The 17,628-nt window shown below is 45.7% G+C and overlaps 1 protein-coding gene across 5 annotated transcripts in view; it reads right to left on the bottom strand.

Annotated features, from left to right (window-relative positions):
* LOC124147032 (zwei Ig domain protein zig-8-like) overlaps window positions 1-17,628 on the bottom strand; it is a 148,070-nt gene that overhangs the window by 30,619 nt on the left and 99,823 nt on the right. For all 5 annotated transcript variants that reach the window (XM_046517632.2, XM_046517629.2, XM_046517631.2 and 2 more), the window contains 2 exons: window positions 17,350-17,563; window positions 13,045-13,074 (listed from right to left, as the gene is read on the bottom strand). In XM_046517632.2, the coding sequence (XP_046373588.1) occupies window positions 13,045-13,074; window positions 17,350-17,563 (244 nt within the window). The remainder of the gene's footprint in view (window positions 1-13,044; window positions 13,075-17,349; window positions 17,564-17,628) is intronic.

The following is a 17,628-nucleotide window of genomic DNA, read 5'->3' on the forward strand; positions in this document are numbered from 1 at the left end:
TAGACGAAATGCCATAAGCCGGAATTTGAGTAAAATGCCAGTTTGTAGTTTGGGATCGGGCGTTGAACACTTGTACGTCTGAATTGACGTGATTGATCGATGGAAGCGACGGCCCGAGACACCAATAAAGATAAATAGATTGATTGATTCAAATGTTTGAACAAGCGGGTTGCCTTAGGGTACAGTTTAACGCTGATGCTGAATAGGTACATCTGAAGATGGCATTTCTCGCGCAATCACCTCACGTGCACTTTCATGGTTTCTTCTACTTGGCTAGGTGACCCCTCCATTGATTTAACATTGGGACTTTGAGTTGCAATTTAAAGTTCAAGTCGTTTTGTGTAAACACTAGGAATGGGATTTCTGTGAATATCTCAACGAGAGGTTTACTTTGAAATTCTCCTGATTGTATCCTGTTTACAATCGAAGAAGGAGAAACTTTGGGAGGGATTTTCTCTGGTCTGATTGATTTGTCAATTCTCTTATTTTGTGTTAATCTCATCCAGATCAACAAACCAGCGATGATAAACATTTGTTACTTTACAGAGCAAACTGACGTATAAATACTCTCTTCGTTAACAGCGCCGATGTGATCGATAAAATATTACTTTAATACAGTGAACGCCATTTCCCAGTCCAATAATAGTTGCTCCTTGACTCCGTAATATCACCCGTCTACTACATTTGGACGATTTTTAAAAGAACTTCAAAACAGAATCCTTTTAGACATGTATGGTGCCTATTATACACTTATCTCGATTGATAAATGAGTTCCAGCAAGTCAGTTTGCAGAAAGCAATAACCATTCTACATCAAAATCGTGTTCCTTTTCTTAATCATTCTGAGTCAGAAAGTTGTTCGTGGTCATCGTCAGTCCTCAACCAAAGCTATATTTAATGGCTAAGAAGCCACGAGGACTATACCATACCATGTTTAAGGCATTGGACATAATTTGTAACTGACAAGATTATTTATGCTGCCATTAAATCGGTCTGTTTATGTGCCTATCAAACCAGTTGATCCTCCTCAATGAACAGATCACACACGAGGAATTCCCAACTCACAGCACTGCTTCAGAAGATTTTCAATTTGTTCACATGAATTGCTTTTCTAGGTTTTATTTCACACTTTCATGGTGGTGAGTCTTTATGCTGGGCATTGGATTGTTCCATTGCATCCTTTCTCGTTTGTTGGGGTAATATTGACATTGATTGCCAGAAACCGACTTGTGGTTGTAGCCAAACACTTGTTTTATTACACTTTAAAGTTGGCGGCTGACTGTGACTTAATGGGCCTAAAAACTGGCCACATGGAATTTTAGACTATGCTGTAGTTAAGTGCTTCAGATTTAACAGCTTGACGTACGTTGCTTGGAATAATAATTTTTTAGCTTTGGTAAATACAGTTATGTCTGTTAAATTGTGTATTTCCGGCCTACTCTGAACGTGTGCATAAGAAATGCTTCACATTGTGGACCTCTTGTTTTGACTGATTTTAACAATCTAGAATCAGAAATATATGTTATGCGTATATACATTGCAGTACTGTGGCGAGAATGAGGCCAAGTGGGCGGGACGTTAACAATTACTGTGCACAATGAACTATGTATGAATATGTATAAAGCATTCATATCATTTTCTAACATGCTTGTTGTGTTGTATGTATTTCGGTATTAGCGTTTGAAACGTGAACCATTTACATTTGCTTCTTGCATAAAGCCTCTCTTGCTTTTTTCATAAAGAAGCTTTTTAACATGTCAAGGCTTTGTTCTATTTTCAGAGTTCAGATAGCCGAAGGCGACTGTATCTTCAAGATGCCTTGGCTCTGACTCCAACTACAGACACATTATTGATGCCGCTGGAAATGGTACTATGGTATGCCCGCTAATTATGCAGAACATTCCTCGCATATACTTTGTAATCAAGGTATTCGGTTTATCTACATGCGCAGCGGGCACGTTGTCATCACTATACCAACTTACCGGTATCAAGCCTTTGCTATATGTTGTTCTATGCACGACCTCCAATCAACGTTTTTGCTCATGACATTAACTGCAATAACTTATGACACGATATGCGTTACGAAATAGCTAACTAGCTTAGTCGACTGAACATGCTGCGGTTTACGAGCAGGTGCTGTTTGTTGGTACGTCCTATGCCTATTGCCTTTAGATGTTGAAATGAATAAGTGATTATACTTCATAACACACGCTACCTGCGAAGGCGACTGTGGGAAATGATTGATGATGATCAGGATGTACATGCATTCTAAGCAATAATGAATGCTATACATGCATACAATTTCTGTGTCATAAAAACGGCTTGGCAAATTCATGTTAAACTGACGTGAATTGGTATCCATCGTCACATCAGGATACACAGTGTTTGTTTGCTGTTTAACGCCCCTCTCAACAATATTCCAGATATATGACGGCGGTCTGTACATACACGAGTCTGAACCAGACGATCCAGTGATTGGCATCATGAACATCGATCTACCCAATAGGGATACGATGACAAGCATGAAGATAGTCAGCGAACCTCACAACCCGATCCCGTTAGTCGTCTCTAACGAAAAGCATGGTCGCCTGTTACGGCAAGCATGGTTTACTGAAGACCTGTTCTGACCCGAATCTTCACTGATGGGAAACAAAGTGTAACAGGTTATATGAGCAGTCATATTGATGCGGAGTGAGTTTGTTGGGTTTACTCCGCTTTAAGCAATATTCTAGCAATATTAAGACGGGTGACACCAAAAGTGGCCTTCACACATTCAATTTATATGGGAAATCGATCTATTTATGTTGGGGATCGAACCCGGGCCTTAGGCGTGACGAGCGAAAGCTTTAACCACAAGGCTACCACGACCTAAACTTGACAAGGGACAAACACACCATAATCCACGAATACGAACATTATATTAGATACAATTATTTAAAACCAAACAATATCTCAAGACATACCGGTCGGTTGAAGACACTAATTATATACATTACATTAAGGCTGATTTTTTTACCGCAAGGCAGTGGTTGTGATTAAGTATCAGCAGTTTTCCATCTGAAATGCAATTTCGGCAATAATGGAGCGTGACACGTGGATAACAATTGCCAATACGATTGGGCGACGATGCCATGCAGTAACGAATGTATTCAAGATTAGTTTTTCATCACATTTAAACCGAATGTATTGCATTAGACCAACACATTGCTCTGGAAGCAACACACGTTTCCTCTCATCTCACTTTGGCAAACCAGGTCTTCTATAGGCCTGATAATGCAAGGGCACTTCGCTTAGCTAGAGGCAACTGGAATGCTCTCGATGTCATTCAAATTTCCCTCGAGATGCAACTGACATTTTGAGAAATGTGAAATATGTTCATTAGTTTAGATTAGATATATTCGTTTCTTTGCATAACCACTATCTAAGAATGTCCTGAATAAAGTTGTCCGATGGCCTTATTTACCATTAGACCAAGACCTCCAGACCACTACATGAATGCGTGCATGTAATTCAATCAACACCTTTGACTGGTAGAAATGCGACCGCGACTCGTAATGATTTGCCTCGAGATTTGAGTCGCGACGGTCACTACATTGAGAGAATTTATCCGCTCCATGCTTTTAAGGTAGCGTTCATCTCCATACCGTTAACACGTACAGAAAGTAATTGAGATTTATACAGCCGCGAATTTCGAGTTGGTGAGAAAATAATTAGAACAAAGCTTGCGGAAATTGACTTTGTGGAGGTCAAGTTGGCTGGTCATTGTAAATCCGCCAAGGTGTGACATGAGTGTTGTGTACTAGCTTATCCCAACCGCTGACCAGACGCTGGATGAGGAGGCACTGTTTCTCACGACAGTATACAACAGCATGGGGCCACTGATCCCCCTTCTGCCGGGAGTACTCTGCTGGAACACGGCTCTGATAGAAACATTAATCCCGCTCTTCTCAGTTCAGCCATACGGCCTTTCCCACCACAGATGGAATCTCATACACATGTTTTAGAGCTTCCTGTATATGAAGTACCACTGATTTTGTGTTCAGTCAACGCTAACCTCAGAATCCCATTTAATCACGTTTTTCAGCAATCCGGTTGCGGCACACGCGCCCATTCGGTTTTTAGAATATGGTTTTGAAGAAAAAATGTTACTTCTTATGCAGGGATTTCCGCCGTTTTTATCAATATTTCACTAGTCTTCCCACCGCCCCGTTTTATGTCAATCCTGTTTATATAGGCTTCCCATCGCCCCGTTTTATTTAAATGTTTACAATCAAATTAGTATATAAGCATGAAGATTAAATGAGTGTTCCCCGCTTGTAACACACTACTCCAGCCGCACCACAGTAGCGAGCACCAAGGATGGGCTGGCTTCACGCATGTACGGGCTTGAACACGGGACAAGCGACATGTTCCACGCTTGTAACACACTACTCCAGCCGCACCACAGAGGCGAGCACCAAGGATGGGCTGGCTTCACACATGTACGGGCTTGAACACGCGACAAGCGACATGTTCTCCGCTTGTAACACACTACTCCAGCCGCACCACAGAGGCGAGCACCAAGGATGGGCTGGCTTCACGCATGTACAGGCATGTACGGGCTTGAACACGGGACAAGCGACATGTTCCACGCTTGTAACACACTACTCAAGCCGCACCACAGTAGCGAGCACCAAGGATGGGCTGGCTTCACGCATGTACGGGCTTGAACACGCGACAAGCGACATGTTCCACGCTTGTAACACACTACTCCAGCCGCACCACAGAGGCGGGCACCAAGGATGGGCTGGCTTCACGCATGTACAGGCATGTACGGGCTTGAACACGGGACAAGCGACATGTTCCACGCTTGTAACACACTACTCCAGCCGCACCACAGTAGCGAGCACCAAGGATGGGCTGGCTTCACGCATGTACGGGCTTGAACACGGGACAAGCGACATGTTCCCCGCTTGTAACACACTACTCCAGCCGCACCACAGTAGCGAGCACCAAGGATGGGCTGGCTTCACGCATGTACGGGCTTGAACACGGGACAAGCGACATGTTCCACGCTTGTAACACACTACTCCAGCCGCACCACAGTAGCGAGCACCAAGGATGGGCTGGCTTCACGCATGTACGGGCTTGAACACGCGACAAGCGACATGTTCCACGCTTGTAACACACTACTCCAGCCGCACCACAGAGGCGGGCACCAAGGATGGGCTGGCTTCACGCATGTACAGGCATGTACGGGCTTGAACACGGGACAAGCGACATGTTCCACGCTTGTAACACACTACACCAGCCGCACCACAGTAGCGAGCACCAAGGATGGGCTGGCTTCACGCATGTACGGGCTTGAACACGGGACAAGCGACATGTTCTCCGCTTGTAACACACTACTCCAGCCGCACCACAGTAGCGAGCACCAAGGATGGGCTGGCTTCACGCATGTACGGGCTTGAACACGGGACAAGCGACATGTTCCACGCTTGTAACACACTACTCCAGCCGCACCACAGTAGCGAGCACCAAGGATGGGCTGGCTTCACGCATGTACGGGCTTGAACACGCGACAAGCGACATGTTCCACGCTTGTAACACACTACTCCAGCCGCACCACAGTAGCGAGCACCAAGGATGGGCTGGCTTCACGCATGTACGGGCTTGAACACGGGACAAGCGACATGTTCCACGCTTGTAACACACTACTCCAGCCGCACCACAGTAGCGAGCACCAAGGATGGGCTGGCTTCACGCATGTACAGGCTTGAACACGGGACAAGCGACATGTTCCCCGCTTGTAACACACTACTCCAGCCGCACCACAGTAGCGAGCACCAAGGATGGGCTGGCTCCACGCATGTACGGGCTTGAACACGGGACAAGCGACATGTTCCCCGCTTGTAACACACTACTCCAGCCGCACCACAGTAGCGAGCACCAAGGATGGGGGCTGGCTTCACGCATGTACGGGCTTGAACACGGGACAAGCGACATGTTCCCCGCTTGTAACACACTACTCCAGCCGCACCACAGTAGCGAGCACCAAGGATGGGCTGGCTTCACGCATGTACGGGCTTGAACACGGGAAAAGCGACATGTTCCCCGCTTGTAACACACTACTCCAGCCGCACCACAGTAGCGAGCACCAAGGATGGGGGCTGGCTTCACGCATGTACGGGCTTGAACACGGGACAAGCGACATGTTCCCCGCTTGTAACACACTACTCCAGCCGCACCACAGTAGCGAGCACCAAGGATGGGCTGGCTTCACGCATGTACGGGCTTGAACACGGGACAAGCGACATGTTCCCCGCTTGTAACACACTACTCCAGCCGCACCACAGTAGCGAGCACCAAGGATGGGCTGGCTTCACGCATGTACGGGCTTGAACACGGGACAAGCGACATGTTCTCCGCTTGTAACACACTACTCCAGCCGCACCACAGTAGCGAGCACCAAGGATGGGCTGGCTTCACGCATGTACAGGCTTGAACACGGGACAAGCGACATGTTCCCCGCTTGTAACACACTACTCCAGCCGCACCACAGTAGCGAGCACCAAGGATGGGCTGGCTTCACGCATGTACAGGCTTGAACACGGGACAAGCGACATGTTCCCCGCTTGTAACACACTACTCCAGCCGCACCACAGAGGCGATCACCAAGGATGGGCTGGCTTCACGCATGTACGGGCTTGAACACGGGACAAGCGACATGTTCCCCGCTTGTAACACACTACTCCAGCCGCACCACAGTAGCGAGCACCAAGGATGGGCTGGCTTCACGCATGTACGGGCTTGAACACGGGACAAGCGACATGTTCTCCGCTTGTAACACACTACTCCAGCCGCACCACAGTAGCGAGCACCAAGGATGGGCTGGCTTCACGCATGTACAGGCTTGAACACGGGACAAGCGACATGTTCCCCGCTTGTAACACACTACTCCAGCCGCACCACAGTAGCGAGCACCAAGGATGGGCTGGCTTCACGCATGTACAGGCTTGAACACGGGACAAGCGACATGTTCCCCGCTTGTAACACACTACTCCAGCCGCACCACAGAGGCGATCACCAAGGATGGGCTGGCTTCACGCATGTACGGGCTTGAACACGGGACAAGCGACATGTTCCCCGCTTGTAACACACTACTCCAGCCGCACCACAGTAGCGAGCACCAAGGATGGGGGCTGGCTTCACGCATGTACGGGCTTGAACACGGGACAAGCGACATGTTCCACGCTTGTAACACACTACTCCAGCCGCACCACAGTAGCGAGCACCAAGGATGGGCTGGCTTCACGCATGTACAGGCTTGAACACGGGACAAGCGACATGTTCCCCGCTTGTAACACACTACTCCAGCCGCACCACAGTAGCGAGCACCAAGGATGGGCTGGCTTCACGCATGTACAGGCTTGAACACGGGACAAGCGACATGTTCCCCGCTTGTAACACACTACTCCAGCCGCACCACAGAGGCGATCACCAAGGATGGGCTGGCTTCACGCATGTACGGGCTTGAACACGGGACAAGCGACATGTTCCCCGCTTGTAACACACTACTCCAGCCGCACCACAGTAGCGAGCACCAAGGTTGGGCTGGCTTCACGCATGTACAGGCTTGAACACGGGACAAGCGACATGTTCCCCGCTTGTAACACACTACTCCAGCCGCACCACAGTAGCGAGCACCAAGGATGGGGGCTGGCTTCACGCATGTACGGGCTTGAACACGGGACAAGCGACATGTTCTCCGCTTGTAACACACTACTCCAGCCGCACCACAGTAGCGAGCACCAAGGATGGGCTGGCTTCACGCATGTACGGGCTTGAACACGCGATAAGCGACATGTTCCACGCTTGTAACACACTACTCCAGCCGCACCACAGTAGCGAGCACCAAGGATGGGCTGGCTTCACGCATGTACAGGCTTGAACACGGGACAAGCGACATGTTCCCCGCTTGTAACACACTACTCCAGCCGCACCACAGTAGCGAGCACCAAGGATGGGCTGGCTCCACGCATGTACGGGCTTGAACACGGGACAAGCGACATGTTCCCCGCTTGTAACACACTACTCCAGCCGCACCACAGTAGCGAGCACCAAGGATGGGGGCTGGCTTCACGCATGTACGGGCTTGAACACGGGACAAGCGACATGTTCCCCGCTTGTAACACACTACTCCAGCCGCACCACAGTAGCGAGCACCAAGGATGGGCTGGCTTCACGCATGTACGGGCTTGAACACGGGACAAGCGACATGTTCCACGCTTGTAACACACTACTCCAGCCGCACCACAGTAGCGAGCACCAAGGATGGGCTGGCTTCACGCATGTACGGGCTTGAACACGGGAAAAGCGACATGTTCCCCGCTTGTAACACACTACTCCAGCCGCACCACAGTAGCGAGCACCAAGGATGGGGGCTGGCTTCACGCATGTACGGGCTTGAACACGCGACAAGCGACATGTTCCCCGCTTGTAACACACTACTCCAGCCGCACCACAGTAGCGAGCACCAAGGATGGGCTGGCTTCACGCATGTACGGGCTTGAACACGGGACAAGCGACATGTTCCCCGCTTGTAACACACTACTCCAGCCGCACCACAGTAGCGAGCACCAAGGTTGGGCTGGCTTCACGCATGTACGGGCTTGAACACGGGACAAGCGACATGTTCCACGCTTGTAACACACTACTCCAGCCGCACCACAGTAGCGAGCACCAAGGATGGGCTGGCTTCACGCATGTACAGGCTTGAACACGGGACAAGCGACATGTTCCCCGCTTGTAACACACTACTCCAGCCGCACCACAGAGGCGATCACCAAGGATGGGCTGGCTTCACACATGTACGGGCTTGAACACGGGACAAGCGACATGTTCCACGCTTGTAACACACTACTCCAGCCGCACCACAGTAGCGAGCACCAAGGATGGGCTTGCTTCACGCATGTACGGGCTTGAACACGCGACAAGCGACATGTTCCACGCTTGTAACACACTACTCCAGCCGCACCACAGTAGCGAGCACCAAGGATGGGCTGGCTTCACGCATGTACAGGCATGTACGGGCTTGAACACGGGACAAGCGACATGTTCCACGCTTGTAACACACTACTCAAGCCGCACCACAGTAGCGAGCACCAAGGATGGGCTGGCTTCACGCATGTACGGGCTTGAACACGCGACAAGCGACATGTTCCCCGCTTGTAACACACTACTCCAGCCGCACCACAGTAGCGAGCACCAAGGTTGGGCTGGCTTCACGCATGTACGGGCTTGAACACGCGACAAGCGACATGTTCCACGCTTGTAACACACTACTCCAGCCGCACCACAGTAGCGAGCACCAAGGATGGGCTGGCTTCACGCATGTACGGGCTTGAACACGCGACAAGCGACATGTTCCCCGCTTGTAACACACTACTCCAGCCGCACCACAGTAGCGAGCACCAAGGATGGGCTGGCTTCACGCATGTACGGGCTTGAACACGGGACAAGCGACATGTTCCACCGCGACGCTCCAGCCAAGAAGTGCTCTGCTTCTGATGACGGAATACCGGCAGACAGAGACTGGTATAAAATTTCATAGGAATTAAAAATGTTTTTATTTTTAAATACGTGTAAATCAAATTTATGTTAAGATGAATATGTAAGACATTTTGTCAATTGTGAAAATCGTATGTATGCTAAAGCATATAATGTTAGACAGAATGCTGTGATAGATTACTTATAGTTCATGCTGTTGTACACAATTTTACGCAGATTAATTACTTGTATTTACCATACGCAGATAGGAAACATTTATAATTGTATTATAGACGTTTTTTATTCATATAAACGTTTCAGCACTGGCAATGTGTCTTCATCACTGATGTTTATTGTTGTAATATCACATTACGTCATACTGTCTCCATTCAGGTCCTATACTGAGTAATTAAGTGTCATTCTGGTCTGCCAATACTGCTAAACAAACTGAAAGCAATACGTGCGACAACCGTTCAGAAATCGGTGAGCCGGATGAAAATACCTTTACACAAAATCAGCTGCTGTTTCATACTGCAATATGGTGAAATAGATTCCCAAAGGAAAGTGTCAATATTAGCATAAGGAAAGAAATTAGGAAGCAATCTAGTCTCCGTTGTTTTCTGTTCATTCTCATAACGTAAAAAATTAAATACAAAATTCAAACCTTCACGCGGACAAATAACGTCAGAATGATTGCTGTTTTTATCAAACGTTTTGGTCCTGCGAGGGGAGCAGGTGCGAGATTGCGAAATATAGTTATTCACGTCGCAAACGCAATGAACATACAGGAACCTCTATAAGGTTTTGTCTCTTCCTACGATAATGTTCTTAATGCCTTCTTCTCTATTGCAGATTCAGCTGGCACAGCAATTACTGGGGTTATCTAAAACCGTTTTAGTTGTAAAAACTTCATCATAGATTTAACGAAAATTAATTATCTCCCCACAGCTCTCAACGGGAGATTAAAGGTAAACTGATTGTAAGTACATGTTGAAAACATGCATCTTATCACTTCTGTGGTAATTGTCAATATTGAGTCATCATTTTATATGTGAAATATTTTATATGTTTCATATACAAGGTGTCTGTAAGATATGGTTGTGAGAAAACCATAAACAAAGACCACTCTGTATCTTGCGATAACTAGTTGACACGGTCTGCAGAGGCAAAGGCAAAACAAGACGTTGTCACAGATGAGGGGAGATTGTGATACAATTGATGAGGCATTAATGTCAGGAACCTAGCATAATTGAGATACTTGGTAAAACTAGACATTCTTATCACTGTCTCCATATTCACAAGCCCTTCATCATTTAATAACCCCCGCTCTCTATTATACGAATGGGTGGTTCCCTGTCGGCATGGGTACCCCATGGGGAGAGTGTACACGCGGCATGGACCACCACGTGGTAAAATCCAAGGGTGGTGGGTTTGTTTACTAGGGAGTAAACGAAATCGCATGCAAAGCTTTCTGACAGACGGTCCTTGGCTCCATCCCTGCTGTGGTACAGTTGGATGCAATGCTATTTGGCTTTTTATCACTTGGCTGTCGGCATTACGTCTCTCCGTGGCTTGCAACAAGTGAATTCCTCGCTTCGTTCCATAGCATATATGTGGCAGGATCCCGACCACACGAGTACACAGTAAGGATGCTAGGTTTGCCACGTGCAAGATGGCGGAGTTCCGTTACTCGGCAAGCGTTCATTCAGGAAGAAGTTCATGTTTGGGGTGACATTGAAGACGTAACTTTAATAAAGGCTTCGCGAAATGCAGTCGTTTGAAAATAAACAACATATCTCTTCGATACTCTTAACCTTCAATGTATCCTGTTCACCATATGGTACATATCTATACTCGTAACAGGGTTTTCCTTATAATAGCCACAGTAATAGACGCAGGGCTGGTGATAAAGGAGATTAAGATAAGACAAGGTTGTGTAACGTTGATCAAAGTGGTCAATGTCAGGCTGGTGTTCGTAATTTACGCTGTCATTATTGTTCTGAACTCAAGATAAACAAAGTGTGTATTCCTGGAATGTGCCTACAATGCCATTACATTGGGATCCGTCACGAAACGAAGCTGATTAAACCGGCTTCCTTCAACATTCATCAAGAGAGGCCAAGTATCAATCTTACTTCCAGATCCCTTTCACCAAGACCCATTAAAGACCAGGAAGTGTCTGTATATAAGACGCATGTTTTTATGTTCGCCAGTTGAAGGTTGACAGAGAAACAAGCCCAAACCAGATCGGTCATCAGTTCCTGACGTAAACTGTAAGTCAGGACAGCCTTTCAGTGATTATCGTAATAACTCACGTGACCTGTCGATACCAGTGCAGTGCATTTGTTCCGAGAACACCTGGTGTCATCACAGATTTTCTGACGGCTATTTTAACATTTACGCCAAATGGAATCTGTTTCGACAGATAATCGAGACTGATTATTCTCTTGGGCATGACGTTATATATTTGATTGTTTAATACTAAGTACGATTAACACCTGCATTGCCTTAACATGGTTGGCAAGAAAAAGGCTGGGTATAAAAGGCTCCCTTGCACACAATAAGTCAAGCACTTAATCGTGACTGACAGCAACGATCTACGCCATCTGGGGAACGATGACATACAATCAGGGGTCACAGACCCTAACTACCTGATTCTAATTTGACTGACCGCTTACAACAGACATTAGGTACCAGGCACCTCTTCTTACCCTGAACCCCCACAGGGACAAGATACAGCCATCCGGTGTAGTTTGATATTTAATGAGTAGATAATAATCTATCACACGGTTCGGATTCAAAAGCAGTCATACTGACATTAACGCATATTTCAGATGGGCACCTAATGTATCGTACTGTCCTCATTTAACAACACTGCGATTCGACATGTACCAAAGCCACTCACCTGGTTCAATAGCCGTAAAAAATCTGCATATAATAATTTTATCTCACAAAGAAAGAGTTCACTGCATCTGAGAGCAAGGAACATTGTAAGCACGCTTAATGTTCCTACTCTTTAACTTCCGCCTGTGAGACTGAATATCACAAAGTATTTATGACTGATGATGTTTCAGTACTTACGCATTTTTTCTGTGTAATACATATGTACCTTATGAATTATGACAGATCAGTTTAAGCATTCCCGACACAACACATGACAGCGCCCTATAACCATCTCGAGACGCCTGTGTAGTACATTTAATCAGTGATGCATTGGTCACCGAGTGCTTCTGAGAACACTATAGTTGTCTGCACACCCTGCCTGGGACCAGCGAACACCTACAAAGAGGCAATGCTTTGGCCAAGTGTGCCACTCCTAGTCCTGCTCCTAGTGTACATCGTGTAAGTCTGTTAATGGTGCTTCACGCCCATGAAACAGTTACTACTCGTGTGTGACATGAACTCCTAAAATCCCCAGTGCCAACCTAACCACATAATCGTCCCCGACTCGGATGGAAATCAGCAAATACAATACAAGGCATACACAGGAAGGAGAAGAGAAGAGAAAAAACCCTACCTGGTTTAAAGGTTGGCCTGAAGGGTGCATCTGAAATGGAAAAAAAAAAAACACTTAATTATTTATTCATTATACTTTAATAGACACACAAATAATATCAGGCAAGCCAGTGTTTATATATATCTTTGAATCTTGAACAGATTACTTTGAAATGGCAATTTTGGTAATTGGGGTGAGGGAGTGGTGGTTGTGTGTGTATTGGGGGGGGGGGGGGGGGGGGGGGTGGTAAGATTCTAACAAAGGCTATGTATAAAACATTAAACACGAAATTTCATCTGTTAAGAAAGATTCAGTTCTTCATGAGTCATTCGTTTCATATTCATGACGTTGATTAACAACATATTAAATACAACTCACATACCTATTTATGTACATTAGATTCATTACCATATAAATTACTCTGTGTGCAGTATGGAAATCATTAATACATATTTTGCATAGGTACATGAAAAGGCAGTGCGGCATTAACAAGCGTACAACACCCAGCTGCCTAATTCCCTTGCTTGGAGATATGATCACTCTCTTTATCTACACCTGTTCAACGTAACATTCATACCATTAATTCAAATTAAAGTCTGAACGCGTGCACATAAAGAGACATTCCTGGGGAATCAGACAGGGTGATATCACATTGCCTCGTATTTTAGTAGTTCTCGGTACAGGGGGAGAATCTTAGCGTCTTTGCCAAATTCATGCACATTTTTGACATCGTCAATCTCTCCAGTTTTTCACTTTTCAAGTATGTAAATGAACACTCATTAACACGTAGAGTATGTGATGCATGCGCGATGAGCACGTGTTTTATGTCAGTGTTGTTTATCTAAATTTAAGAATATCTGCATGCATTTAATGTCATGAGATTAAATAGGAATTCTTAGGTTCACACTCGTATGCCGTACTCTCACTGTAAGGTCACACGAGCAGGTAATCTATACTTTATGCTTACATACAGTGATATTTGTTGTTTCACTGAGTACGTGACATTCCTGGTTCTAGCAGGTACAAACTTTAACAACACAGTTCGGGGATCGATCTGAAAATCGTTCAGTGACATGTTAGATAAACATGTCTTATATCGATAACACTGTAGTACAATCTTCACACGAACAATAGAGTTACTATACAGGCGTGTGTGCCTTTCCTGAACACAAGATCTTCTTGATACAGGTGACGCCCGTCTCGGGCACTTGTGTGTTTGTGTGTTGGGGGAGTGGGGGTGTATAATAAACCTTGGTGTGTTCGCCTCTTTGGCTTCTAATTAGCAATAACAACAGCTGTTGGGATTAAGTCGATCTACGTCTGGATTTTACACCATAATCATCCATGTCATTGTTTATTCAGTTTCATCTGATATAAAACTGAACCTGGATCTGGGGCATGGGTGGCCCAGTCGTCTAAGGCGCCGCGATTCTTTGTGCAGAGTTGCGTCCCTTGGGCACGCCAGAAACCTATGATTGTGGGTTCGAATCCCGGCTATTATTTTTCTAGGTTTGTCAGCACCATACCCGTGCTCTGAGACCTGCATCACATCGGGCTTTCCTCCCACATTAAGCTGACACGCCGCAATATAACTGGAACACTGTTAAAAGCGGCGTTAAATCCAACTTACTGTACCTGGATCTGTACATTTGCTAAACCACCTCTACCCATGCTCATCTCTTCTGTTGAGGTCAACACATCCCCCCCCCCCCCCCCCCCAGGCCTTAAACACGCATACAACCTCTATCTGGCCCTGCATTCATCATCAACCACTGTGCACCTTCATGTCATCCCGCCATCACTATCCCTCTGTCATTTCACGAACTCCTACTGATGTAATAGCTTAATTCGAGCGGGTAATGATATTAGATAGTAATGTATCCGTTCGTTTAGAGGGATCTTCGCCTACAGCAATTTGTTTTGTTAGGGCAGAGGTGTAGCCCAGTGGTTATGTGCCTGCTCGACAAGCCATCGGTCTGGGTTCGATTCCCCACATGGGTACAATGTGTAAAGCCAATGGCTTGTGTATACTGCCGTTATATTTCTGGGATACTGCTTACAAACGGGGGCGGTCGGTAGCCAAGTGGTCAAAGCGTTCGCTCGTCACGCCGAAGATCCGGGTTCGATTCCCGACATGGGTACAAAGTGTGAATCCCACTTTGGGTGTCCCCCGCCGTGATATTGCTGGACTATTGCTAAAAGCGGCGTAAAACCATACTTACTCACTCCGCTTACCAACGGCGTAAAGATATACTCAGTCTCATTCAGGTAAACCATTAAACTTTTTTTTATTCTGTGGTAGAACGCCCAGGAACTATCCACGAAAACAGTCCAAACGAAACTGTAGCAAATGTCTTGCTTGGGGTTAATCAAAGTTACCCGGAATGTGAACCTGAGATACGAAATGTTATAGCATGTCACACCTTCACGTGGGTTGTTATAACATTTCACACCTTCAGGTGGGTCAATGTCACCTCTAAGCCTATCATATCCCGTCTCTCCTTCAGTAGTTTCACGCCATGTCTGCACCAAAGTATCAGAAACACATGATGACACAGCCGAGGAATAACGTGGCTGTAAGAAGGTTCTAAGAATGTACACGACCATGAACAGCAATAGCATGGGAACACCATTCTGTAGAAGTTTCCCTCTCAATGTATATTTGCCGCAGTCAACGAAAGTCACCAACCGCCAATGTTTTGATGTTTTCAAACGAATGGTTCTCACATGAGAAGGTCACCTAACTCCATGTGTTGTCGCAACTAGCCCTGATTTCATAATTTTGAGAATATATTTTATTGATACACCTGCTCAGGAGACATTGTTAAATAATCTACATCCCATTCCCCATCAGGTAATTCTTGTATACTACTGTATTGGGATACATCTGCAAGCCCACCTCACTCACTCACCCACGAGTGTTCTGGGATCAAATTGTCTAGAATAGCCACAGCCATCGCCAGCTGTTGTATTCCAGTACTTTCCAGTAGTGTCTGTATAACAACATAAACATACACACATGCACACACATGCGGACACACACACACATACACACAAACACACGCATATACATGCATATACGCACGCACCTAGTTATTCCTATTACGTTTTAGTCCTGGCAGCGCCTCCCCTTCTCTTAAACTCAGTTTTTGCATCCCTCCCTCGTACAAATGGAGGCTACTTTTCATGAAATCTTCCTGAATTACCATAGGATAAAATCATGGATAAAGCTAGCCTCAGACAAATATGTGACTCAGACATTTCTGCCAAGGTAATGTCAGAACACAAACATTTCCTTTAATCCTACGTCCCACTTTCCTAAAATCTATTCTCTATAGATGACACTGTCCCAACATACATCCTGCTTAGAACCACACAAATACATATTTCCTTTGAACGATTCGACTTTCATAACTTCCAGGCGCCGCTGGGAGTTTAGAGTCGACCAGCTAACAAGTGTCTTCCGCATATTCATTTAGTTTATCGGATGTAGATTGTGGCTTCGGGGTTAGAACAATTGCCTTCATAAATGAGCTTACACTACGCTGTCTACGAGCACTGCTGCTATCATACCGCATTACCATTGCAACCCATGGGAAAAACAAGGATTTATTTTGAAACATGGAGATGAGGTTATTTTGATGAGGACCAGGTTTAAGTGTTTAGTTTTAGTAGAAGCCGATGAAGTTTTATCTAATCATGTATACTCGTCTTCCAGATAATTTTTGAAGGCACATTATAAACATGAGAGTTTTTACTGGTTTCTAGTTATATGCTATATGTCTTCAGGGCCCGGTGCTAAATGACATAACCTTTGGTGGAAAAATTCAATTATACAAAAGTGTTTTTAAGCATAGCAACTATAATTTGTTATATCTTATTTCAAATTTTCATTTTAACCAATTTGTAAATTTCATGTAAGATATTTTGTTTCACGCTATATCCCAGGGGATTTAAATGGTTCTTAGTAAGACAGTTTCTGAACCTATCTTTACGCTCAAACCATTCGACCGACAACACAAAGTCGACACTTGGAAAATCTGTAAAAACTGTGTATAGTTTCAGTGAATGTTTTCAAATAATTCCACAAACGTGTCTAGTTTGCTCTCATGTTATCATGTGTGAAAGGTTTTTCTTTTTGAATGGGAGGTGTTTCGTCTATTATATTTTATCATTTAATGCTTTTCATAAAACTCCAAATAAACCCTACAAGAAGATAGATTTGTGCGCTTTCGAGTCTGTAAAATATAACGTATACCCCAAAGTGTTCCCGAAGGTGCAATAGGAAAGAAAGCATTTGAGTTGATTTTGTCTTGGAAAGCTTACCCTCGACCCTCAGTAAAACATTATGGCGAATGCTCCTTGTCTTTGAGCTGATTTGACACTCATAGACACCAGCGTCCTCCAGGGACACGTTCCGGATATGGAGGTTCCACTCCAGGGAGAGTTTCTCATGATTTACAAAAAGACGTTTATCCCGGAAATACGTTGTGGTTCCGATAGTCAGAGGGTTTGGGTCAGAAGAACGACGCCAAACTACCTGCAATGAAAAAAATACACATTTCAAAATACCGGCGACGGGCTAAGTTGTAATGAGTTTATTTA

Source organism: Haliotis rufescens, unplaced genomic scaffold (assembly GCF_023055435.1).
Source record: "Haliotis rufescens isolate VD_foot unplaced genomic scaffold, xgHalRufe1.0.p SCAF_1, whole genome shotgun sequence".
Classification (NCBI taxonomy): Eukaryota; Metazoa; Mollusca; class Gastropoda; order Lepetellida; family Haliotidae; genus Haliotis; species Haliotis rufescens.